This window comes from Zophobas morio, unplaced genomic scaffold, assembly GCF_036711695.1.
Source record: "Zophobas morio isolate AGI-343-1 ecotype UQ-CSIRO unplaced genomic scaffold, CSIRO_AGI_Zmor_V1 ptg000044l, whole genome shotgun sequence".
Taxonomy (NCBI): domain Eukaryota; kingdom Metazoa; phylum Arthropoda; class Insecta; order Coleoptera; family Tenebrionidae; genus Zophobas; species Zophobas morio.
The window spans coordinates 8,916,700-8,944,051 of NW_026972149.1; the positions used below are offsets into that span (position 1 = coordinate 8,916,700).

Consider the following 27,352-nt stretch of genomic DNA (forward strand, 5'->3'; position numbering starts at 1 on the left):
ATAGACAGCGGGTATAACTCTGGGCTTGCGTTATATGAAACTCGTGCATAAAAGGAAGTGCCACTACCATACCATGTAAAGAAAACGAAGTAAATTGAGTGAGCTTTTAATTTAACTTTTCAAATGAGAAAGAAATATTAAAAATAAGCCGATCGGGCTCACGACCCTCGCATCAAATCAAAATTACGAACAGCGAACGATGGTTGAAAAATCAAAATAGTGAGTTTTGATTTTGATCATTTACACAAAGGGATAGGCAAAGTTGTGCGCAATAAATTTGCGAAGTGAGTTAAAATTGGTGGATGCGCCGGAATGCGTTGTGCACATGGTGACTTTAATATTTGTGGTGTAATTAAGGGCAGTTGTGGAATGTGAACAATGGTGTCTAATTGGGTGTACAGTAAAATCAATAGCGGCAATAATGGTGGACTTTTCTCTTTCTTCGAAAGGTGGTGGCATTTCTTTGGACGTCGAGATAAAATTCTTTTAAAAAGTTTTAATGAAACACTAAGGCCTTGTGATAAATGACAGCTTGTTTGTATTCGTTGCCATAGAGGAGCCAACCTAAACTGTCCCTATTCAGATTGGTTGCTGAGCGTGCGGTTCAGCTTTGAAGGGTAGAGGTTTAGATTTGTTTGTATTTAGGCAGCTCAGAAGCATATAATCAAATGCAATTGCTTTCACTTATCGGAAGTTTGATTGTAACAGTCCCGAGTTGTAATTGAATTATGAAATGGAAGAAGTGAGACCACATCTAAGAGTTAATTAGGGTTTAAGCGGTGTTTTTGATTGACGTTTCCAATTATTGCGTTTTGTTTGGCTTAATTGACGCTTTAAAGCTCTTATTACAGGATTTGCTCGTCATGGTATTGATAATGAGCTTCACCCTCGAAAATAATAAAAACGCTCTACCCACCTACGAAAATCAACCGAATCGGAGAGAGTGGAAATAATTAGAAGAAAAAGTTTGTTTATATGAGAAGAGAAATCTCAATAACAAGCAATTAGTAAAGCAATAATGCCGGAGAAGTTCTGTACCGTACTGTAGACAAAACATTGATTTGTTTTTCTTTGCCCTAGGTTGGATGATACGCAGCTTTGAAGTAAACAAGTTGGGAACAAATCTGGGATGAGACAATTTATATATGTCACGTTTTAGGCTGGACCCTACCTACACCTATAACAAATGTAGCTATCTAATTAAGCAACCCAAAATAAAATCAACGCCGGCAGATGTGACCCTAATAATTAACTAAATCAAAAAGAAAAAGCTCCAACTTCTACAAGAAAAACTACTTTATTTACTTTTCACTAGAAAAACTGAATTCGTAATATTGAAGTTTTTACAAATTGCTAACCAACGAATTTTCTACGGCGCAACTGGAGGAAATTACAAGCAGAAACTCTACTAGAACGTTCCTAATAGTTATATACCTGACAGCCAAACTTTTACTGACGTTACTCAACTTTAACCCATCACAGTCGGTAACTGTACAACGCAAAATGAAATCGATCTTGGCATTAATTAGCAAAATAAAAAATCAAATCGAAACTTTATAAAGAAAAATTGCCCTAAAGTTATTTAGACAGAACTTCCCTCGGACCTGAAGTTGACGTTTTAAACAAAATTCACTTAGCACTAAGCTTGGTGATAATTTTTGGTTAATTTTTCTTAAATTTGATTTGTTCAGTTACATTTTCACTGCGCCAAATTCGCGTCGTATTTGGTGTGAATCTATAAATATCAATATTAATTTCTTGAAAAATATCGGACGACTCGGTTCTTGGAATTTGCGAACTCGAAGATGAATCACCGAGGGCGTCGGGAGGGGGTGTAATGCACCGACATCCAGGTTGAACAAGTTCGTGGCGGAAACGAAGTATGTCGTCGATTGTTTATTGATTAGGTGAACTTTAAGTGATTTTTGAAAACAGTGCTTCGGTTTTTGAAAATCTTTTGGTTTTTGATGGATAAAGTGTTAGTAGTTAAATCACAAGTATAGATTTATATATAAATTTCACAATGTTGTTACACAATTTTGTTTTTTTTTTCTCGAAAAATTTGTATATATGTGTAGTAAACACTCAAACGGATTCATAAATCACACGTGCAGGAGTATCTTTTTCTAAAAAATTTAGCTAACATTTACTGTTGTTTAGCTTCCGCTTAGGAAGTAAAAATTCCTCTTTTCTGGTAGCCGCATCGGCAAAGTCGATCTAGATAAAACTGACACTAGCACATGCCGAGAGTAATTTATTTACTCGCCCTAACTAGGAGGACAGAATTGTTTAACTGGACATTTTAGTAATATCGATTACCGTCATTCTTAACCTGTCCGGAAAGCGATTCATTTTATGGTCCCTGGCAACGAGAGGATTAGGGCACGATGACCGCTCCGAAAATAATTGAATTTTATTGCCGACTTTAAAATAGTTCTTGACTAATTCAGCAGGGACCGTCCAACCCACTACATTACAACTTAGACCATTTACCCCACAGTAAATAACGGATCGTGACGTTGCGAATTAAAATATAAAAATCCCTGTAGCCAGTCCGCGCAATGCATTGTGGCATCTGAATGCTTCCGTTTTAAGTGCGAGATAAGACTACCATGAAAAATGTTAGTTTTCAACAAAATGGGTCATGGAAGTCCGCCACAAAACGTACGCATCTCTAACATAAATAAAACAAAACGTTTAATTAAAACAAGATAAATTATGTAGAGCCGCAAATGATCTCAATGTTTGGATTAAGATTTGCTTCTACGAATAAATTAAGTCGAGTACACTCACAAAATTTTAAAATTCAAGTGAGAAGTCTTATAAAATATGTAAAGCTTATGCTCGTTGAAAGGTAAAATTTAAAAACGTTGCTCTTTCTCATCACCATCTTGCATGAAATCATAAACATTTTAAATAAGCATGCTCCTACCAAAGGGAATATTTCCATTTTAATGAATTTACTCGCTTCACCATGCACTTTAAAAAACTTGCAAAGAATCAAAGAATTTTTACTTTGAAGTTGAATATTCGAACGAATAAATCCGCCGTTTCCGAATTCGCATTAATAGTTTGTCAACACTGTACAATCGCAATTTTATTCCACCTCTCGTAGATACCGATCGACGAAAATCAATATTAAATATTAGATGATTGGGGCAAACTGTTGTAGAAAATTTTCGCTGTTACAGCCCGTTTCACGCACGGAAAATTTTACGAATTGTATCGCATTAGAAAAGTTGTTTCGATAAAATTAAAGAAGCGCGCTACGCTCTATTAAATGTAACTCTTAATAAAACAAATGTTCCCATTTCAAAACATTCGAACCTACACGCATTCGCGAGAAACCGCCTTTCGTGCGATAAATTGACTAAAATTTTTTTAACGAAATAAAAATCTTGTTACTCCATGTTACATTTAAATTTTTATACGATGAGGAGTGCTTTTATAAGCCATAAAATATTATAAAATGTGGCCCTCAAAGTTGAAATTCCTCAATCCTTCATCCTGTCATAACTCGCTTCAAAATTGAGACAGGAGGATGCGTCTTTCACCATAACATTCCTCCGTAAGCGAGACATTCGGTATGTAATAAAGTAGATTTGTTACATGATAAATTACATTCAAATTTGCTCTTTATGGAGCTTTTTCAAAAATTAAAAAAGTATGGCGCATAAGACAAGGCGCTCTTGATGTACGGTCTCAGGTTCTATTTCCGTGCATTCAAGAGAAATGGGTTTTGTCTTCATATTTCAAGTTCGGCCGCTATCACCTGGACTATCTCGATTTACGTACCGAACGAACAGGGATTTTTGTATAGCTCGGTACGGGGTAGTACAATGTTGGATGGGTATTTTGCGTAAAGTTTGGCTTCGCATCTGCCCTCCCATAAGACATTATAATAAGTGATTCTCAAAGTGAAATTCCCCCATCGTTCATCCTGTCACAACTCGCTTAAGAATCGAGACAGGAAGATGAGTCTTCACTATTGTATTCCTCACTTAAAAATGAAAGATTTAGTACGTAATATAGCGAAGTTGCGTGTGATACGAAAAACGCAATATCATAAACAAAATTTGGATTGGTGGAATTAATGCGGCAACGATGAGAGAGATCTTGATTAAAAGGGAGAATGAAGGGGAACCTAATGCAATATGTGTTGTTTCTCGGGCGTTGATCACATCTTTTAGCACTTTCGGCTCGACGATGCGCTCAATGAATTCTGATGTGGCAATATTAGGTTTCATACCTACTATTATTAGAAATAATTCTCGCTATCACCACAAATCTAGCGAGGAATCCAAGGTGAGATAGTAAATTCGAGACGCTCGGGAAAAAGCATACAAGTCACGTGTCAAAGTATAGATCGAACACAAGTGGCGCTTAATATATAGCCTCCATCCAGGGAAGTGTTTGAAGGGATTTAATAAAACGTCAGAATTCTTGCGGTGACGTAACAATAAAGGATGATTGCATGAGGGCGCGCTCGTTTTTTTAAATAAATTTTCGCGCTGTGATAGCTCGGCAAGGCGTGGATCGATGGGTTTAACGACACATCGATTCGTATAAAGCTAATTGCTTGTTGATTTCCTACTTCCCACACCCGTACAAAGACTTATCGACCACGACTTCGTATTTATTTGTACAAAGCAAGATTAAAGTAAGACTTACCATTGAGACGTTAGAATAACAGATGCCTTTGCCTGAACAATCTTCGTTCTCCCCGCAGTTGTCAGATTTCACAGTGACTTTCAATCGAATACACTGATTTCCCCACAGTTCGGAGACAACTGTAACAAATCGCTCCCATTTATTGCAACACTTCATCAAAACTAATACAGCTCGCTTCGCTCGCTACACATCCCCAAACCCCAGTTAAAAAACTGCACTCGGCAAAAATCCCACACTCAAATGCACCGCGCGAAGAGAGCAAAATCTAGCTACGTAAACATTTTCGAACAAAATAGCTAAGAATACATACGCACATGTGACTGTAAAATACACCACCGCTCAAAAGTTTTATTTTGTCACTAACTGGAAGATGGGGATTTTGCTTTGGTCCTAAATTTATTATTTTGTTTAAATCCCATATGGAGTTTCTGTCAGGTCAGGCCACGTCAAGTTAGGTCAGGTGACTATAAAATACACCACTGCTCAAAAGTACTGTGACGAAATTCAGGTGACGGACGGTGATGGTCCGGAGTTTCACCGATAACGCGTGGGAGTGGCGTGCCTCGGTGCCAAGCCTTGGGCCGACTAGTGTCGTTGAGAAAGTAACACGTCTGGCCAACCTAGGCTTATGCGAACACCTTCACGCCACTGGGGGTGGCGCCTTTGGTCGGGAGCGGCGGTGTTCGGGCGTCAGCGAGACGGATCTCCAAGTAGTCTAGTGAGCGCCCACGGAAACAAGAAATAAAGTAAAACTGAAGAAAATTAACACTATCGTTCCCTCCTGGATGCGGCGAGCCTGGAACGGGAAATCCCGGGGAGACGGTACGGTTACCAGGAAGGGAGGGTAACAGAAAAAAAATGTGTTGTTGTGTATTATTTTTTTAATAACTCCAAATGAGGATTTTTTTGCTTTTATGCTAGATTTATTATTCAAATCCTATATAGATTTTTTGTGGGATGAATTCCATTATCAGGTCAGGTCAGGTTAGGTCAGATCATCTAGTTCCGTAAACATTTTCGAAAAAATAACTAACAATACACACGTACAGGTGACTATAATATGCACTACTGCTCAAAAGTATTATTTGTTCAGTAACTCCGATCGTTAGGTGTGTAACTTCTGCCCTATTTCGAAGGAAAATTTGTGGAACATTTTGAATCAAGAATAGCAGAAGCACAATAACGGAACAGTAGTTAGATAGTAGGCCTTCCTGATCGATTTTGGCAAATGACATACCCGCTAAGGAAAGAAGGTGTGGGTAGGCGGGGTTAGTACCTGCTAAGGTAAGACTCATTTTGGCAAATGAGATCCCTCTAAGAAAATATAGGGCGGGTGGGTTGGATTTGGGGAAGGTACAATGGGCCCAAAGGCAAGGCCTAAGTGCCGGCTGGCTACGGTCGACCCCCATAAAATTTAGAATCCAGAATTAGAATTCGGGGCGGCTGGGCGGCGTTAGTACCTGATAAAATAAGATCGATTTTGGCAGATGATATACCCTCTAAGAAAAGAGAGGGTGGGTGGGCGGGGCTAGTACCTGCTAAGATAAGACCGATTTTAGCAAATTACGTATCCCCTAAGAAGTTTAATTAAATTTTTATAAGAAAAGACACTAGAGGCTGCAAAGCACTTTCAAATTCTTTCCAAACAGGAATACCTAGAACCTCAAGACAGTTTAAAATTTTTCACTTTGTGCAGGTGACTGCTTTTTCTACAGATGATTGCTTTTTGACTACTTTTTTTAACCCCTTTTTCGCTACTGAGGAAGAACCGAACCTGATCATGAACAAAAATTTTCCCGCCAAAATTTGAACCCACACTATGGTTATATAAGACCATGACATAAACTAAAGGAAAAAAATACCAAAAGTTTGTTTGCCCTCATTAAGAACAAAAGTGGTCACATTATCGAATGAAATACATAAATTAGGTATTCTTAGTTAATATAATTTTCGTTTCGGTAGTCTTGATCCCGTTTGCCAAAACAGTATGCCCCAGAAATTCTACTTCTTTCATTTCTTTATTTCTTGCGTCCATTTTTTCGTTCATTTCTTTGTTTCTTGCTTCCATTTGTTCGTCCATTTTTGCAAACATAGCCATCATCTGGTTTACCTGATCTTCCATTGTTGCTGCAGTGTGAGCTCTCGTCTCGACAGGCAGAAATTCTTTAGAATTCTTGTCCAATAATGCCCGGATGTCGTCGTAGAACCAGTTAATCTCAAATCCCACTTCTGACACCAGTGTTACGATGATTGGTGAATAAAATCGGCGTGGGTAAAATTCAACAATTTATTTCTTAATAAGTCAAATTTACGCGACTGATTACACGGCGATTATACAAAATAATTCCGGGGTAACTTGTCTGGATTTTCCCGACACTCGCTGGACTCGACTCGTTGACTAACTTGGCTGAATAATCCGTTCCTGAAGGCGGCCTCTATTTAAAGTCATACTTCTCTTCTAGAAGTTCTGCAATCGAGGTCTTTCTGGATTACCCATCGCGACTTCAGCTTCCAGGCTTTTCCTTAGCGAACGCCCCCGGTTCCCGTCACCGACGATCATACTAAAACCCATAGCCGTCGCACCCGGGTGGCGTATACAATATGATTTGATATACTGTTGTTTAAATAAGCAAAAGTTCACTTTAATTGTATTTCTTTAATTGAGGAAAAACTTCTGAGCAGTGGTGTAGTAACGGTTACAATATGTCGTTGTAAAATTTCAGTAAAATAAGCCACAAGTGTCAAACAACAACCACTGCGAACTGACACCTACTATAAGGTTATATTTGTGGAGGAAATTGCAGGTTCGTATTTTTTTCGAAGCAGTCTAGGATTTGGTTTGTAATTCTATATCGTTTTGGTGTTTGTTCGAAACGTGTGAGAAGGATTTAGCTGAGTGATTATTACCCCCATCGTCGTTCGCCAATGCGTAGGAAAAATTTCCCGAGAAATACATACGGGTCGTGTTGTGGGAAACCAACGTAACTACGAAGTTGGCAAAGATCGTTAAATTAGTAAAAGACACTACGGCCGTATCGACTGGAAGGAATCTAGAAGCTGGATTGCGAACTTCTATTTATATTATACTTGTTTCTATTGTTGTGTATACGATGTAATTCTGGTGTCACTTATACAAAAACTGTATAAATCGTAATGCGCATTTTTATGTTGTCGTTTATCATTTTAATTATGTGGTTTATATTTAAGGCTCAACCGCATGAAAATAGCTTGCCATTTTAGTGCATATTTAATTTTTTTTGTAATGCGGTGGCGTCGGCAGGTTGCGCATTATTTTGGAAAGTTTGACAATTATCCTGGCTTAGTTTTGGACGTATTTAATAATTTTGTAACAAATTTCTCTTTTGAAATGGTGTGTTATTGTTTGTAACAGTTACCTTGCACAAAGGAATAAAAATTCAAAATGGCTATAGAGTATAGGCGGGCGAGCGAAGCGAGCTTATTTTCCTCTATTGTACATTTATGAAGAAATAACAATAGCGAGGAAACGCTTTTAGAAAATACCCATTAAGTGAGCAAGTTCGCACCGTTAAAATGAGTAAAATTCGGTCGACGAGACAGAACCCAACTTATCTGCAACACGGTTTGACAAGTCTTATTAAAACGCCCAACATTTTTATTTACGGATTCCAACTTCACCTGCACAAGCTGTTACGCGGCGTCTTTTAATGAAACTTCACTCTCATTTTAGGGAAGATTTGCTCATTTCGTGCACTCGAGGGCGGATCCTCGCGACCTCGCTTCGAATAACATGCGATCGAAGAAAAAATTAGAATCAAGCTCGGAATGTGCAAGTCATATATGAAGCCCGTTCTTAGCCGCGATCGAGGAGTAAATGGAAAAGTTTGTCGCGACGTTCGGTGAGTCAGTTATATCAAAAAGTTTTTCCAAAACATAAGTCCCGCTTTACTGCGGGATCCTCGTTTTGCGAATAAGTGAATTGTTGAAACGATACTCTATTTCCATTAAAGTCTATGAAAGTCGATCATCGCCTTCGAGAGCCCGAGTGCACCCTAACCCAGTTTATCGACTGGCAAATGAATAAAAAAGCAAAATGTTGCGAGGCGCTTGTTTATAGACACTGACACCTCAAAAGCGGCTGTTGTTTTCGAGTCATTGAAGTCATCAGACAAGATTTTTTGCAAAGATTTTGCCCGACCGCAAAAAGTGGCCAAACATTCACTTTAGTGCGTAATAAAGCGATGATTTTCGCCGACTCATTACGGAAAGGCAGACTTTCGGGCACTGGACTTCGAAAAAAGCACAATAACCCAGGAGGATTTGGAACGCATTTCCATTACCGGGAATTTTTAGCGCGCGACATCAATTATAGAAAAGCGCAATTCGACCAACCCGAAAGGTAGTTAATTGATACACGTATAATGTATGATAATCGAATCCCATCGCCGCACCTAAAAAATTAAAACAAAACCGTGCTGGAGATAAGAGATAATTACCATACGACGGTTATTGTTGCAGCGAGCGAGCGTCTTTTGACTCCATAAAGAGCATTACGTCTCCGGGATTCAAATGTGGCGAGGTTAAGAAAAAGTGAAAGATATTGAATCAATCGCTGCTGTCAGAAGCCGTTCTTATCAGTATCTAGTTGCAAATTTATCACCGAAGTGATGGAGGAGGTTCAAATTGCGGCACTCGAGAGGTAAGCAGACTAGATCCACCCCCGTGCTCTATTTCATAGAGTTATGGAGCATTAGCCATTATAAAATGGTTGATAATTAACTGGAGCGATATTGAAAATAATTAGATTTGTGAAAATTTCGCTAACTTAATTATAAGTTTTTCAACATTATTGAGTTAGAAGATGATTGCTGTTAAATTTTGACGCGTCAGGGTCGTTAAGACGTAACGAAGTTACGATCAAATATTTCAGTATATTCGGCCGCTTTGGAATTAATTTCAATGGGCAAGTCGGTGAGGCTTTTTCTTTTGAAAGTGTCGAGGTGTATTGGTTGGGTTCTGTCAATGGTGAGATTAGAAAACAGTGCTTTGTGAAGGGCGAAGTAATGATTGCCTTCGACTTACCAATAAGAAGATTGATACCCAACGTTAAATCCTTGTCGTACAACGTAACGACTTTCTGGTTATCCACTTTTAAGGGAGTGATGTCTAGTAAAATTCCTTCGGTGACATCGCAATGGTCGTGTCCTGTCCTGGTCACTTGATAAACGGCCGTCGTCGGTTCGTGCATTAACCTAGAAAAAGGCAAAAACACTATTGTCTCACTATGAAATTGTAAAATAGTGGAAGTTGAGCTTAAATACAGGCCCCGCGAGACCCCTAAGTCTATAAACTAAGACAAACTTGAAGGTTTATTGCACAAGAAACTTTTATTAACTAAAAGGGTTTATCCGGACGAAAACGGGAAATATCATAGTAAAATATTCACGAAAGTAATGAATGCAATTGCCCCAGGCGAAATTACAACTGTATTTCGGCCAGAATTTACTAGTCGTTGTCTGCAAGAAAAATATTTAACATGAGTTCGCCGCGAAACTCCGCTGACCTTTTACGGGCATACCCTAGAGGCATTGCAAGCCCTCTATCATAAAGAAGAAACAATACTCTCGAGAATTGGTTTACGATAATGAAGGTGATATATATTAAAGTCATTTTCTTCCTCCCTCCACCCCACAAAACGTACAAATGCGCACAACACGCCAAAATTGGACACGCAACTTGAGCAAGGGCAGGGCCGCAGTTAGCGAACGCTCTTTCTATACATCGAACAAAGAGTGACCAAAAAATAACCATCCAATAATACATCATACATATTTTACAATAGTTGCTCTTTCTTTTCCCTATTTGCGCTTTCCTTAATTCCATTCCCGGCCACCCTCATTCGAAGTTCGATTCCACCGCAACTTAAATCCTTCTTATATATTTACCCTCTCTGTCTCTCCTGTCGCTCTCTTTCTACACCGCGTGTTCGTTTATTTCATCCTGCTTTACGACCATTCAATCTATTTTGACTTTCTTCATAAAGCTGTGATTTTGTTTTCTGTTACTTAAGTTGGCTTTCGTGAATTTTGCTCCGTTTACCGAACAGATGGAGTTGTAAAAGTGCGTGTACTATAGTGACAGATTTTCAAAGCCAGCTTGATGTACGATCTTTTATGATCACTTGTATGCTGCTTCTCTCTTTATACGGTCCATAAAAAGTGCAGAATACGAATATAAGAATTTGAGATTACAAAGTTGTCCGCTTTGAGCACAACTGATTTTCAGTGTAAGTAGTTCTTTTGGCGAACACGCGAAACTACGATATAAACTCAAAGTTCTTTTTGTACGTGTTGTAATTCCGGTCGTTCTAATCCGACGGAACGGCGAGCGATGTTTTCCGTCGTATTTTCGTATTTAGTCCGTTTAACGAGGTGGGGTTTCCTTTGTCGCCCCCTGGCTACGGTCCTGTCGATACACACAATCACAAACAACCTTTTTTACGAGAAAAATATCGCGACGATATTGCTGCCGAATCGCATCGACAACAGCTCGCAAACTACCTTCTGGCTGATGCTCGTAGATACCTGCAGGTGGAATTTTCCCGTTCTTTCCTCAACGATGTTGCCAATTCCTTCATTTTATTTATGAATCTATAAAGTCACTTGAAAATATTTCTACTTTATAATCCGATAAAAAGCAGCGACGCGGAAAAAACTTCATTTGATTATTTATTTCGTCTTGTGTGTAAAACGGGGCGGATGTGGCGAACGTGGCGTGAGTCCTAGGAGGCAACACATTAAAGCCGCTCCCTTTGGTGCAATTAGCACCACAAACTCTCCAAGTTTCATCCCTTTGTACGGAAAAAATACGAATTAGTGAAGTTTAATGATTAAATTTGAATTATTAAAATCTTTCCTCACGCCAACAATATATCTAAGACGTAGGAACTTTTTGCATAATTGTTTATAATTTATTTATAAAAGTCTCTTGTCGTGGCGCGTACTGGATTCTTACGAATTTAACAATCCGTTTTCAAGTTTTCCTTGCTTAATCCGGCTGAATTAAAACCGCGTTAAATAAGCACCAAAACACGAGCACACGTTCAGCATAATTGCTACTTTTTGTTATCGCATTGTCTCCTTTTCCTACTTTTGAAATAAAATACTAACAACATTTATTTGTCATAATAAAGACTCCTCTCTCCTCGAGCACTCTAACGAATTTAACAAGCTTTTTTTAGAACTTTTCAAGCGTAATCCTTGCGGAATTAAAATTGCGTTAATGAGCGTCAAAACACGAGCACGTGTAAAGTATAATTATGCAACGTTTCGTTACTTCACCTTTCTTTTTTTCATCTTTAACATAAAATATCTACAGGCAATCGTGACCGACGTTTTTAAACTGCGCCAGTATTTGCATGTTTTTTTTCTAAGTTATTTACGAAGCCTCTCGATGTCGCCACGCATAAATACGCTTCTCCACAGGAAGCACTCTTACAATTTTAACAAGCAATTTTTTAAAAGTTTGTCCCGAATTTCCAACCAGATACAGTTGAAGATAAATTGCTCTGTACCGTTGCAACTTGTTTTGTTGCATACACCACGAAATAACTTTAACAGATAACTTCGTGCTCTCGAATGACACTACAATCGATATATGAATTCGTCACAATTCAAGAAAGCGGCTGACACAAGACGCAACTTAAAAACACGTACATCTCACCACACTTCACTTAAAAACATAAAAGAGACTCTTGTGCAAACTTTTTCTGATAACATTACGGCGAAGAGACAGCGTCATGCATATTTCACCTTTATTGTCTAAAAGTTGTGAGTGATAACCCTCAAAAATTCATGACATCAAATTGCCAAACTTAACACCGAAAATATGGATGGAGTAATCCACTTTAAGTGTACACCCAGTCGGAAAAGTCACTCTCGAACGCACAGAAACGACGAAAAAATTGCAAAAGGGCTTTGTGAAACAATATTCTAGAGACCCAATTCTTCAAGGTGAATTTGCGTCGGATTATTGTCGAAAGGCGTTGTTTAAAAGGCAATTTACGTTATTATGTGGCAGCGAGTCGCATAATTAGTGTCTGTGTTTCTATTAAAGCACAGTTATTTCTTAAATACTCCGTTCACGCTAATTACTAATAATTACGTTAAGTGAGTGCCAAGACACAAACAGACGTCAAGTGTTTTCTGTGTCTCGTTAACTAATAAATAAAGACCGGACTTATATGCATATTTTAGTGCAATAAATATTCCTCCTTAACGCCATGCAACGTGGGAACATCCTTTTCAAGATTCTGTGGAAATGAGGAAAATGTCGGGAGTGGGATTCAAACTCACGCCTCCAACTTGTCGGGCGGTTATACTGACCAGGCGCCATGATTACAACATAAAAATATTTGTAATCAATCTTTTTGTTTCTTTAACGCATTTTTTAGCATATTTGGACTTATTTAGTGCATATAAATCTGGTCCTACTAATAAAAAACTTTATTCCCGCTGCGTGAGTGATGGTGCTTTAGTTTCCAAAAACTATGTTAAACAATAAGTTTGCGCGTAGGCGCAGATGTACGAAAACGTGACAGATATGGTCGGTGAGAAAATTTTGGTCAGAACAAACTTCCGTCCAAGTTGTATCAAACTGAAACTCGCGTACTGTAGCCTTTGTTATGGTTTAAAGCCCGAATAATCTTTGAAAAACTAGTGGTACACAAGGTGATTCGATTTTGAGCGTTTACTTCAAACGGTTATAGCTTTCTGTGGAATTAAGCGTAAAAGGGAAAGAGAATTTTTGCCTCGAGCGGTGTTTATCATTTCGAGTAATCGTCGCCAGACGGAAAGCAAGCGAATGATTTCCTCATAGCTGGGAAGAAATCAAAGCGAATTATTTTATTCATTAGGTTAAATAAAAACTTCTCGCTTTGAAGCACTTTCCGGAACATAAAAGACGAAAATATATCGGAATCGGTGGGCGCATTTAGAAATAATTTGAGCGACGTATCGTACCGGGAATATAAATTGTTATTTATGCGAATCGTACGTATCGGTGTTTTCCCTTTTAACCGCGGTATTAATTTTTAAATCGAGCCGAAATTTCAAATCGCGCTACATAAAAGCAAACGTAACGCGATAAAAAATTAGAGCATTTATCAATCCGAAAACGCGATGCAGTAAATAAGAATAACGTCATTTCTTGTTTGTGCAGTGAGTGAATTTATTACGTTTTATGCGATATGGTGCCAAGGGGGGTTGAAATGCTCCGACGCATTACTGCCGCTAGTCTCTTGCTATGAAAATGAAAACATAAACAAAGAGGATACGGCGAGAATGAAAGTGCTTCTTTACTGCCACTTTTTATTCCTCTCCTAATACATCGCCTTAAATTTTGAACAATTGGACTGCAAGTTTATTAATTTCGCGGCAATTGCCCTGATAAGCACCGTTTTCCCTTTCCAGCCATATAAAGCAAAAATTAAACTTTTGCCTCTCCTGGGAATCCACAAACGGACGTTCGGATTACTCGCAACCAGATTTGCGAAATTAACACCGCGAAACGCGAACCGCAATTCAAACAAAGCCAGTTAAAGAAGCCGCTCAAATGGTCACACGCCGAAAAAAATTAACTTAATCCCTAAACGTTGTGACAAAACGAACCGTCCGCGTATCTGCTATTGAAATATTGAACACGGAATCTGCAACAGCAGAATAAACACCGAAAAAGGACGAGGTAACGCTCCACTCGACACGAACACAGAAGGGATAAAATCACTGGTGTCTGATTCGGCAGATTATCTATCGGCCATAGATATAACAAAAAACTGAGCCAATCGGACGTTACAAGGGCGCCAGCGAGTTTCCAATACATCAATAATCGGCCTACTGGCGATTAACGCCACGACCACGCTAAAATCGTATGAAAGAGCTCTTTATGAAAAATAAAACACTTTCACAAAAGGGTAATCCGGCACTTGATCATTACAGACCAATAAGTATATTCTGCAACTGTACGCAAATATTTGAATCTATACTATTCATTTCAACATATCTAATAGTTTTTTTCTCATTCTTGTGTACCCCAGGGATCCAACTTGGAACCACTATTCATTAATGACAAAAATCTGAACACATTAGTTTCATGAAGTGGTACCAACAGAATTTGCTTCGTCGTGTTTGATTCCAAATTTTATTTCATCAGTCATATTTTTTGTTAGAACCTGCAAAGAATTCAACAATACTATAAAATTAATAAACAGGCAAAACACGTTTAAACATCCCGCCGAAATTTCCTTCAATTTTGATGTCATCGTGTAAGCTCGATTGCTCACTTTGTAGGCACGTGATCACTCCATCTGTTCGGTAAACAGACTACAGACGAATAATTCTCCTTAAAAAATTCTTGCCTGGTTTAATGAATAATAGTGTGAGGAAATTCCGGTGGTACGGACGGTGACGGTCCGGAATTTCGCCAATAACGCATGGGAGTGGCGTGCCTCGGTGCCAAGCCTTGGGCCGACTAGTGCCGCCAACAAAGTAACAAGTCTGGCCGACCTAAGCGTAATTATGCGAACACCTTCACGCCATTGGGGTGGCGCCTTAGGTCGGGAGCGGCGGTGCTCGGGCGCCAGCTTTCCTCCTGGACGGCGACTTCCTTCAGGACGGGCTCCTCCTGGACTTGGCGGCGGCGACCCTGGAACGGGCAATCGCGCGAGGACGGGAGGGGAGCGCGGCGATGGAAAACGATGCGTGCTTAACGGTTTCGGCTTCTGACGGTAACGGAAAAAAAAGATGACGGCGGTACGGTTTTTCACTTGAGGTCGGCGATTTGAAAACCGTACGCAAACAGGCAGCAAACCAAAACGGTACTTACGGTTGTCGGTTCTTACAGAGGCTCTGACTTTTCACAAACTACGCACTTTTGGGAAAACGGCCACAGCAAGATTTCACGAAAGAATCCTCTTTTCCGGCTGCATCGGCGCGGCGATCGCGATTTCGCCCCCAATTCTGCCGGCACGCGAAAATTCGCTTCGTTACAATACAATAGAATTTGTAATTGTTGCAGTATACAGTATTATTTTGCTAATTTAAGTTCGAATTACTACAATTATTATTTTGCTGTGGACATTTTGATTTATAATTTTCGGTTATTCCTGTACTGGGTTTTAGATTAAATGTATTCATTTATATATTTTTTGTTATTTGTTTATTTAAATTTTGATAAATTCGGCGAGATAAAATTGAGCTCATCACCACTTGCTGCGTTTTCATGCTAAATACGGCCGAATTCTAGACGCAATTTATAATTTAATTTATAAACGCGAACATAAAAACTGCGCGTGGTCATGCTGCTACAACTTCTGTAATTTATGGGACTAGCGAATGAAATGAAACTATGCAGCTCTTCTGGAACGTTCCTCTAGTCGGTCGAACTTTGGTCTCCTACAACATGGACAATGCGAACCTCATATTAACTTGTTCTAACTTTTTTAGCGTGGATACCAAAAAGGTGCCAACTGATAAAGCCAAATAGACATTTAGGTAACGATTTGAGCAAAATTGGTGCGCTTACCTCAAAACTCGAAGAAAATGTTGTACCTGCTTAACTACGGTTTCACGTTTTATTTTGACACATCATTGAGGCAATTATTTAAAATGAAATGGCATCCTTTACACAAGAATGGACTCCCAAATCTCGAAATGGTGTAGAGAATGAGAGGTCCCTTGGGTTATGGCAGTGCAGTTAGATGCCGACGCGTTTAAACGTTAGGGTTTTTTTCGCGGTTTGTGTTGAAATAGTGAATGCTGGTGCGTGCTGCCAGCGTTACAATTATGACAAAGAAATGAAGGGAAAGACTCTTACAGGTTACTCCGCGAATTCTTGTAAAATGTTGACGCGCGGAGAATTGAGACCCTGTTGAAAATTTCGAGTACAAAGTGCTCTTATCGGAATATATTCGCGGAATGGTCTTTTATTACGGCTGGAATAATAAGCGTTTAAAGCGTAAACACTTTCGAGGACACCGCTTTTGGAATGCAGGTAACGCGTAGAAGTTCATTTGTCATTCTCGCAAATTGACAAGAAGTTATAATGAGGCTGAAAATGGGTGTTCGGCTCTTCGCTCGAATTTCCTTTGTCCTGAAAGTCTTTTGTCCTTACCTGTCGATGCTATGGTCACTGTCATTGCTCTGGTTCATAATTGCGTTATGCTGTATAAGCTGCGAGTCATCAATCCTCACTAAGAGAACATCGCCGCTCTGGATTTCGATTGACCCGTCCCAACTTAGCGTTTCGGGATGAGGGCAATTCGACGTGGATGTTTCAGTGGCATTCACTACCGTTGGTTCAGTCGAATTCCCATGCCCCAACTTCTTAGATCCCAACGACGCTTGAGAGCATTCCGCCGGGACCTGTGTTCAAGGACGAGTGTTAAATTCTACTCCTTTCGACCGTTAACTAATCGTAATTAAATCATTAACAACAAAACATCACACTCACGTCAACCACAACAAATTTATAAACGTAACGAGACCCTCACTGGCCGAAGCAATCATAACCTAACCCTAATAAACAAAGATGCGCGACGGAGATAGCTTATCTAGGGCTATTCGGGGACGTGACGACTTTTTGCTTTATTTAATGATTATGCGGGCCCCTTTTTGCAATATGTTTGATGGAATGTCTTCGTTTGAATTTTTTTAGCTAGGTAGGCCCGGCTTAATGGCGCAAGCTGCTCCCAGGCCGAAAAAGGCACAACGCACAAAACAGCCAAAGCGAAAATAATGGGTCGATTGGCTCGAACCAGACGGCCCTGCACGCTACACCTACACAAACCCGTCGCTATATCATTGGCGTCATCTCTATAATTACTGAACACCGCCAATTCAATGGCCGGTATATTCAAGACTCGTCGTCACGAACACCAAAGAGAATTAACTTGAGGTCAGAGAACTCAAGTGTACGTCTCGGGGTAGATCAGATTTCAATGTCGTAATGAACAATCCCGCCGCGGAACATGAGACGCCACCGTCCTTAAAAAAACAGCACGAGTAATTAACATTCCAAAGCGCCTACCCCTAGTTGTGTTAGTACGTACACAACAACCAATCACGGCAGGAGAACGCAAACACAAGATGACGGGAAGATATACCGCCGCTGCAGCAGTCGCATAATTCCGGTTCGAACCCCAACGAGTGCGTCAACTTTGTCACAAAGTTAACCTTTCATCGTACGAATCGATCCCTAACGTAATCGTAAATAACCACTTAAGTATATATATATAGTTACTAAAACTGCTCCAGTGACGTCAATATTACTTAAAGTTTAAGTAAACTCGCGTCGAACTTTAAGTGTCTAAGCCCTTCTTATTTTAAGCCTGGGATTCATATCATCTGATTCAAACGCTGAAAGTGGTCTAAATTTGGTCGGCTTTGGGCGTAAAGACCCAACTATTTTTATGGGTTAATAATTCTCCCCTGTGGGTAGAGCTTCCGGTAATACCAGTTTTCCGGATAGATAGATGCTCAAACGCATGCATATTTTATTCCTTGTGCGGGTTTAATTCTTCTAAACGAACTACAATTTATAATACATCAAAGCAACTATGCGTGATAAATTAGGAAAACTCAGCTGTTACCTGCTTTAATATAGACGATAAAAGCTATAAATGTGAGAGTATTTACATTGAGATTATTTATTAATCCGCTATTGTTGTTTGCAATTCTCTCCTCAATTATAGATGATACATGTTCCATTAGCAACATAATGCTGTTGTATCCGATCGGTGTCTGTGTATTTTAATAAACTCGCTCACCTTTTATTTCTCCATGTGAAATAAAGAGCACGCATACGCAAATTTGTACTAAACGAGAGGAGGAAGGGTGATGTCGCTGCTTAAGATGCGTAAAAATGGATAATAAAACAATTCGAAAGGAAAAATGTAGAAAAATCCGAGCCTCGAGGCGGCACAAAACGAGAAGATCAGAAGGATGCGTCTTTGATAAAAAGAAATAGATAATGAAAGAAAGAATTTGGAAGTATTGAACTCATGACAAACAAATGCCCGGAATTAGAAAAACCCGATAAGGACGGAAAAAACTGTTAACAGAGAAAGCTGGTGGTATTAAATGGATGAGGGTAAGGTGTCAGAAAACAAGAGCGAGAGAAGGATGAAGAGGAATCCGTTTTAATTCTATTATTTGTGTAGAAAGTTTTTCGGCGATTATCATTACAATAATAACCCCGGATCCGCATTGCTCGTTAGGGATCGTTGCATGAAATAGTGAATAACCGAGTGTGAGATGGATGTTATAATTTGTTCAAATTCTCGGTGTTATTAGATTACACGCTGATTTAACCAAAATTAACCATCACTTTTATTATTACTTTACATTATGTCATTTTCCAAAGTTGAACCTCACGTATGAGTGATCGTTTCATGCTGATTTGCTGTTTTAATGCAGACAGATTAGTTAATCAGTAATGAACATGACGTACCATACAACCACACAGTTATAAATTATGACAGAGGGATGCGGTACGATACAGGTTGTGTCAGGAAAAGTCGCCATGGACAATAGTCAGTGTGATAAACCGGGCCGAGGAGTCCTAAAACCTTGCAATGTGGTACCCGGCTGCGAACGGTACCTGTACGACGAAGATCGGTTCGCCCCTTCGAAGGTTAGGTTAAATTTGATCATTTTTCAGCGCTCGGGAGAAGACTAGGATCACCATTGAGTGAGATGTCCTCTGTGAAATTAATAGCGTGACCTGAATCACGGCGCGTTCATTTGACTGACACACTTTAAAAATATAAACACAATTCCGTTCATTTATTATTATCTCACGTCAAAACTGACGGCTACATTCCATCTAAATTAGAAATATAATATGTATTTATTTGACGACTTCTCACCGTTTAATGAAACGGCGCGTTAGCAAAATAGTTGGAAAATATTCAAAGCGGTTGTTGCGGTGTCAGAATCAAAAAGGAATTTGCAGCGAGCAGGTCGTTGTCCGGAATTCGTGTTTCATTGAAATTCCTGTTGGAGGGCACTTGTGAGTGGCCAGTTTTTCCACTGCCTTAATAGCGGGTTTAAAATTGAGAATATAAAGTGATGGGTAGGAGCGACGCAAGCATCGCATTTGGAGTCTTCAATGCGGCCACCCGTGAAGCGTAAAACGTTGGCCACTCGGCCGAGATCAGTGGTGATTTTAGCCGTGAACGATATGTGATGGAAAATAGTTCCAATCAATATAGCTAAGGACAAAGTTGCGCGCCTAAAGAAAAACACAATAAACAATAAATCACCTTTGACTCGTTAACTCGGGCCATTGTCGACAAGTTTGCAATTTAGAAAATGATCCTGCGCCGCCTTCTTGCTTCCGACACGCCGCGGCGTCTATAGGCTCACGCCAACTTGGATTGTACACTTGCAAGTTTTATTAATTAACCGAAAGTCGCTTAGGATCACACTCGCAACTTTTTGTGTTAAAACTTTCTCGAGAGTTATAAGTAAAACAAACATTTCGACGCGCTATGTGTGCCCGAAAGCCGTACGCGCCCAATATTACAACTTTACACAATGTATGGTCACGTCGCCGCCGCCGCTTCGACCCGAAAGCCGAAGTTTTATCGGACTCGGGAGGATGGACTCCGTGCACCTGCACTCGCCGCCGCTAAATCATCGAATTTACATTGAAAATCGTCACATTTAAATCGAAGATTAATGCGCCATAAATAAATTAAAAACCTACTCTGATCTGCTTGTGCTAACCTTTGAATTTTAGTAAAACAAATTTAGCATTGCTTTTTTAATTGCAGCTTGCTCCGGCCGGCTAGCCATGGGGCACGAGTGGCACTTTTTGAAACCTGATTTAGCGTCGAACACTCGGTCGGCGTGGTGTCAACTGAACGCTCCCTCGTGAAATCAAAGCTATTATAAAGTTGTAAAATCTCTAAAGCCTCATCGAGGTACCGAATCGATACCACCTGAAAACTTAATAGCATTGTTTGTCAAAATTAATAGAAACCAACTATTTCACACCACAGACTAATTTATACTCAGTGATGAATATCTACAGTTATGTGGAAAGTTTACCTGGGCCCCAAATTATACATCAATTATACAACACTATTAGCTTACATGGCGGAAAGTCTGCTGCAATACATGCTAAGCCTGCGGCACTTATTCTGCGTAATATTCCTGTTTGCTAAATTCGCTTTAGTATTTTCGAGATTTCTTTGCTGTTACGAGATTTCCCCATCCAACCGACTGCGCCGTAATTAGGATTGTGCATATGCAACCACGAGACCACAAAGCGCGCATTATAATTATGTCAAAGACACTTTATCCCACATCCATCTGGTGCTTAGACGGGCTGGATCTTAAGACCTCTACAGCTGACACTTCATCCTTGAGAGGTTTAACAAAAAGAACAAAACTAGAAATTGTGTCGCGAAGGGACATTTTTGTTTTATCGCGACGTACAAACCACACCTCCGAGGTAATAAAGGAAAAGAGTTATGGATACAACTAAGGTGTGTTGTGACAACAAAAACCTAAGCTAAGTAAATGTCATCCACATGGCAATCAATACTTCTGTTTAGACAAGGTATTTTCTTTGAAAAGCTTAATGTATTAGGGCGAACTTCAATAACTGTAAAATACGCCCCAGGTCGCAAACAATTTAACACACAGCGTCCTTGTAATTGTTCTTATTTATCTCAGTTCGGTGCAAAATTAAAAAACAAGCGACAAAAAACTCAATGTACTTCCATATTCCAGTTTTTTGTTGTTTGATCAGAAAAAAACATCAAAAACTTCGTTTCTTCATTATCTTGTTTTTGCGTCGTTCGAGTGTTTATTCCAGCGACAATTTTGCGAGAACACAAAAATATTTTGTTTTTTGCTCGCAATTGCCGATCTCATAATCCGGCAAGTTGGGCGTAGCGTTTGCGCATCCAGTAAATAAAAGTGTATTTGATTTTACCGTCAAAAGCAAATAAATTACAAAACATGGATGAGAACAAAGAAGCACCGGATCAAAGGCGACAACAAAAAATGACAAAATATTTGTTCTAACGGAAAAAGGATTAATTTTATTATGTTGAGTATTGTCATTTAATTAAATATTTGCACGGGGAGTTGTTGTGAAGCGGAACTCTGTACGAAATATAACGTGCGTAAATAACGGAAAAACAAATTTGAATAAGTTTTAATAAAACGGAATCGATAAGTTTGTCGATTACTGTTGCTGACTAGTAAATAAGGTGCAGTGAATGGAACGGCTCATTTAAAACTGTTATTGACAAAAGCGTCAAACTACAAACAGACTGTTAAACTATCGCATGAAACGAACTAATTAGTGAAAGTAAAGGGTTTTGTAAAATAAGAACAATGAACGTTAAATAATGGAAGTGTTCCCTTTGTTCCTGATATGATCAACTGCTGCCGAAATGAGGATGTTAAAATGCACTTGTTTGTTCCGAAGGCAATTTAAAATTCACACAAAGCGTACTGCATGTACCAAAAGGTTTAATAACTTTCCAGCGTTATGGATATTACAGTTGCGGACCGAACACGAAATAATTACCAATATGAAGATACCTCTACTGGTTTCACCTGTAACAGTATGGCTAGCGTTTATTACACTATTGATAACTCAATAACCCAACTATAATTTCCTGCTGCACAAACATATACTTGCTTTCATCGAACTTTAAAACAAAGTCGTCATTAGAAGACGAGCTATCAAAGCACGAAGTTTCCAAGTAACACAGAGGAACATAGACGAACACAGATGAACACATACGAAAGCACACATAGCAAATCGTCTACGTACATTAAAGGGTTCTATGTTTTAAAAAAACGTTGCTTTAACTTTGTAATAGCTATAATGTGATACTAACTCTGGCGGTTTAAATTCACTTGATGTCACAAGAGAATTTGCTATCAAAGCAACGTAGAATTCTCTCGAAAAATAACAAGAGGAATTTAGAGAGTTCCTCAACGTGTATTTTCTTTATTAAAAGCTTAGTTTGGCAAAGCAGCGCTATCACATAATTAATATTGTGCACATGCAAGTTTGCCGCGGGCTCGTTTCTCCAAATGTGTTTTTCGTGCAACTACGAAGTTAATTTATTTTTATTACAAGCTTTGCATGTAGAAATTCATAAAGATGTGGCGTTGAATTGTCTCCGTTATTAACGCGAGCTGAACAAACGAAAGTTGAATAAATCCGGGTCGGGTTTAAATTTGTATTTCCGACACTAGCTCACGTACCCGAATTAAAAGTGATCGGCTAAAGCGGCCCGACCGATAATTAAACAGCAATCAAACAAAACGACAACAAGACAAAGCAATCAAAGTAACAAGATTGTATAAAATTTGAAAGAAATATCCACTCGCAAACCTTTTTGTAATAATAATTCCACCCTTGTCACTTCACTTTTTATTCGCTCTTTCTGTGAGCTTGAAGAATAAAGTTGAGATCGTGGCTAGAATATTATATTATTTACTGGAAGTTCACTTCTTGTTCGAACCCGGTTTAACTTCAATTCATAAAAGAGGATGTCACAAATCTAATAGACATGTTTGTCGCCATAACCGAAGAAAAAATGCCCACGAATCATCTGCATCGCGGCCAAACACGAAAATAAATTGCATTACCGCACCCTTCGACTTAAATTGAACTTTGTGGGACAAGAAATCTGCTGGCGACAATTTCGTCAAAAAATACGTTATAACCGATACGTCGACGCAAATCTGATAAAAAACGGATTTCGACTAAATTTACACAGAAATGCCATTCCGCTGGCCCGGCGCATCCAACTATTTCCGCCCTCTCTCAATATACATCATAATTCGATTTAATACATTTTACCCATTTTTAAATAACAATTAAATTACCCAAAAAGCCATTCACAACTAAAGTTTCCAACGCATCCGACAGCATTTGCGTAAGTATATTTACAAGTAATTCCAGTGCGATAACTTTTACCCAAAGTTCAGCGAGTTGGAAACAAAGATCAACACAAACGTCATACAATATTGACTCAGTGCATCCACCAGTTCTGCACAACTCTTGCTAATATAATTATAAAAAATAATACGTACAAAACAAAAAAAAAACACCCAGTACACCCGGCGCATCCACCAACTGTTAGATACATATATCTAAAAACTGGTCCAAGGTTACTTCGAAAAAAATTCCCTCACCCTTAAAATATTAAGCTTCGAAAAATTATTTAAAAAAAAATGTTTTCTGATAATCTGTATACAGGGTGTCTGGAAAATGGCGGATTAACTCTTTGCTACGCTCTTAACAATCAATTGGTGAGTTTGGGAAAAATAGTACAAAAAATTCCTTCTCACATTTTGCTACGTTTAACAACTAAACAACACATTCATTATCATAATAACTAGTACTAAAACTTTTAGTTATTTCTCTCGCCCATGACCATGTTTAATTCACATTTCAATTAGAAAGTACAAAGACATGGTTGTGTTGTTTTTGTAATAATTTGATAAAATTCCATTTGACAACAATATAAAGCGAAGGTACAAATCAGCAAAAATCGAGTAAGCAGTTAAAAATTTTTGACGCATCAAAAATTGTCAAAACCCTACGTTTAAAATGTTCACAGTTAATTTTAGGTCCCCTGGTGTTTTATTTTCGGATAACTTTAAGGAATCTCGTGTTTTGTTGCTGGATGAACTTGAAAAAATATGTTGAGCTTTTAGTGTTTAATTTTTTGGATACCCATGGTGTATTATTTTGGGAGCCCATGGAGATTCTTTTGTAAATTATTTAAAACAATTTGGGGGACTTTGGTGTTCGATTTTTCGAAAATTCTGACCTGGGCTGTTTACCTGTTTTTGAGTTAATTTTGGGTTACCGTTTTTTTTTTGAAAAATTTAAAACAATCTTGAAGTTCTAGGTATTCCTATTTGGAAAGAATTTGAAAGAATTTTGGAACCTCTAGAATCTTTTGTTATAATAATTTAATTAAATTTTTTAGAGGATACGTCATTTGCCAAAATCGGTCTGACTTTAGCAGCTACTGGCCCCACCCATCCTATTTTTTCTTAGAGGGTATGTCATTTGCCAAAGTCAGTTTTATCTTAGCAGCTACTAGCCCCACCTCTCTTTTCTTCGAGGGTATCTCATTCGCAAAAATCAGTCTTATCTTAGCAGTTACTAGCCCCGCCCACCCACCCTCGTTTTTCTTCGAGGGTATCTCATTTGCCGAAATCAGTCATATCTTAGCAGCTACTAGCCCCACCCACCCACCCTCTCTTTTCTATCTATCTCATTTGTCAAAATCAGTCTTGTTAGCAGTTACTATAGTATATTCAAGTGCAAGAATCAACAATAAAGACGCGCGTGTTCAACTGCCTATTGGGCGGCAAATTTGGGGGAGGGTTTTTCCCAAGCCAGTTTTACACTGTACCGATATTTCGTTGCCGGTGCGTTTCGTTGTTTGTGTTTTTGCTTGTTTTTATACTTGTAAGCGCCATCATGTCGGATGTTGGAAGCATTATTTTGTCAAAATCATAACTTAAAATTTCTCTGCAGTGTAACACGGACTAGGCGCAGTAATCTTACGCGTATTCGGCTCCAGAATGCATCATGCAGATTTCACGTGATCACTGACTCTTTCGTTCAACAGAGTATATCCCCGCCCACCCACCCTCTCTTTTCTTAGAGGGTATGTCATTTGCGAAAATCAGTTTTATCTTAGCAAGTACTGTTGACTAACTTTTACAAAAAATGATCCAAATTTTGAAACATTACGAGCTTACTTATATGCACAAAACAGAAATTTTGAACATCTTCTCTAGTGTTTAGTTTGTTATGCTTTAATGAATTTTTCTTCTGTTGGTTTTGTTACTGTTTTTAATTTATTAATGTCTTATTATTTTTTTTTTTTTGGTATATTTATTAATGAAAAATAACAGCTTGGTTTATTAATAAAAATGCACAACGATTAATGACTATTGGTTGTTATGGTTATTGTCTTAAAAAAATAAAAGGTCGATGTCAGTCATTACGTGCGTGCAGTGTTACCAATTTTACTTTCATAAAAAAAATATTATTTTACTGAAGAGTTAATCCACCATTTTCCAGACACCCGGTATAGTAAAAACCAGTGGTGTAAATGACAAATTCCAAGGAGGTGCCGTCCACAGGCATACGGATAATATTAAAAGTATTAAAAGCAAATAACCAGCGGAAAAAGTGTATTATTATCAGTGTACATGCTTAACTTCGATTCTTTATGTTTATACATCGAAAGATTACCACGTAGAAATTTGTTTAACTTGAATGAGTTGCTCCTCAAAACTAAAGACTAAAATTATTAATTAAGCCACTTTAATTTGAATATGATTATTATTATTCTCATTTGATCAGAATTAAAGACAGACGTGGGTATTCTCACATTTTCTAGAAAACGAGGTTCTTAATTTGACCCGTAACGAATTGGTCGAAGGTTTTGTAATAACCGCTGTAAAGTAAAAACCAGAGGTATAAATAACACCCCTTATCGTTCAGCACTAGGTAATAGCAATTTGAAGCTCAAGTGTTTATTTATGTTTATAGATCGAAAAAATGTCACGTAGAGATGAGTTTAATTTGAATGAGTTTGTCTTCTCAAAACAGGACTAAAATTATTAATCAAACAAAATATTATCAATAATATAACGGCAGGTAGCCACTACGCCACGGAGAGATGTAACGTTATTATAACTTGCAGATGTTTTTGCGAAAATGTGAACTTTTAGCAAAAAAACTGAAAACGGATTCGTACATCACAAGCACAAGAGTATATTTTTGTACAACATTCAAAACATTTTAAAATATAATTCATTAAAATGACGTCATCAAATTGTTGGTGGGGATGATTAACAAAATTTGAGAACAATTGGTCCAGCAGTTTCGGAGATTATATGTCTAATATAAATGGATACAGACACCAGACAGATAAACGAAATCGGGACTACTTTTTTCGTACTGTAGGGCTTATGAAACGTCGAGAAAATATAAAAGTGACCATTCGTCCGCGGCCGCACCCAAAAATTACACACATATTTTTTAAATATGAAAAAACATACTACATTTAATTTTAACAAGTGAAATAGACACAAAAGCCGTCCAAAGCTGATGCGCCATTTCCCCTCCTTCCGCGTACATATTTCAAATTTCGCGCCATTAATGTCAATTATTTAAACGTTAAAACAGCTAATTTGATGAACGATAAGCGCACAATCGCGCACTCCACGTAAATAGAGAACAATAAAGTTGCAATAGCGCAACTTCCTGCCCTTTCGCCGGAAACACAATACGCCTTTCCAAGAAATTTCATTTTCGTGACAATGGCAATAAAAATGCGACCGCATGCAACAACACAAACATTTTTTTATTCGATCAGATACCTAATTTGGTTTGAAAACGTCCCATTTTCCGCAAGAGAGACAAAGAAAGTAGGCAATTAATTCGAAAAAAGCAAATTAATGAATTTAGCTGTCCATCAGACAAACGTAGACCGATTTCAATCTTGTTTGATCTCATCACTCATCAGAACGGTGTAACTGGATGACAGCTCAACTCATTAAATCTCGAACCCGGTCCCTATAGCCGATGCCTCCGACACTCGTCATTAGCTCCGCGGAACGAGGGAAAAAAATCG

General features: G+C 38.6%; 1 protein-coding gene across 5 annotated transcripts in view; it reads right to left on the bottom strand.

Annotated features, from left to right (window-relative positions):
* Window positions 1–27,352, bottom strand: part of LOC135141577 (delta and Notch-like epidermal growth factor-related receptor) — an 80,151-nt gene that overhangs the window by 15,453 nt on the left and 37,346 nt on the right. For all 5 annotated transcript variants that reach the window (XM_064072802.1, XM_064072801.1, XM_064072803.1 and 2 more), the window contains exons 4-6: window positions 16,819–17,069; window positions 9,733–9,902; window positions 4,672–4,790 (exon numbers count right to left, since the gene is read on the bottom strand). In XM_064072802.1, the coding sequence (XP_063928872.1) occupies window positions 4,672–4,790; window positions 9,733–9,902; window positions 16,819–17,069 (540 nt within the window). The remainder of the gene's footprint in view (window positions 1–4,671; window positions 4,791–9,732; window positions 9,903–16,818; window positions 17,070–27,352) is intronic.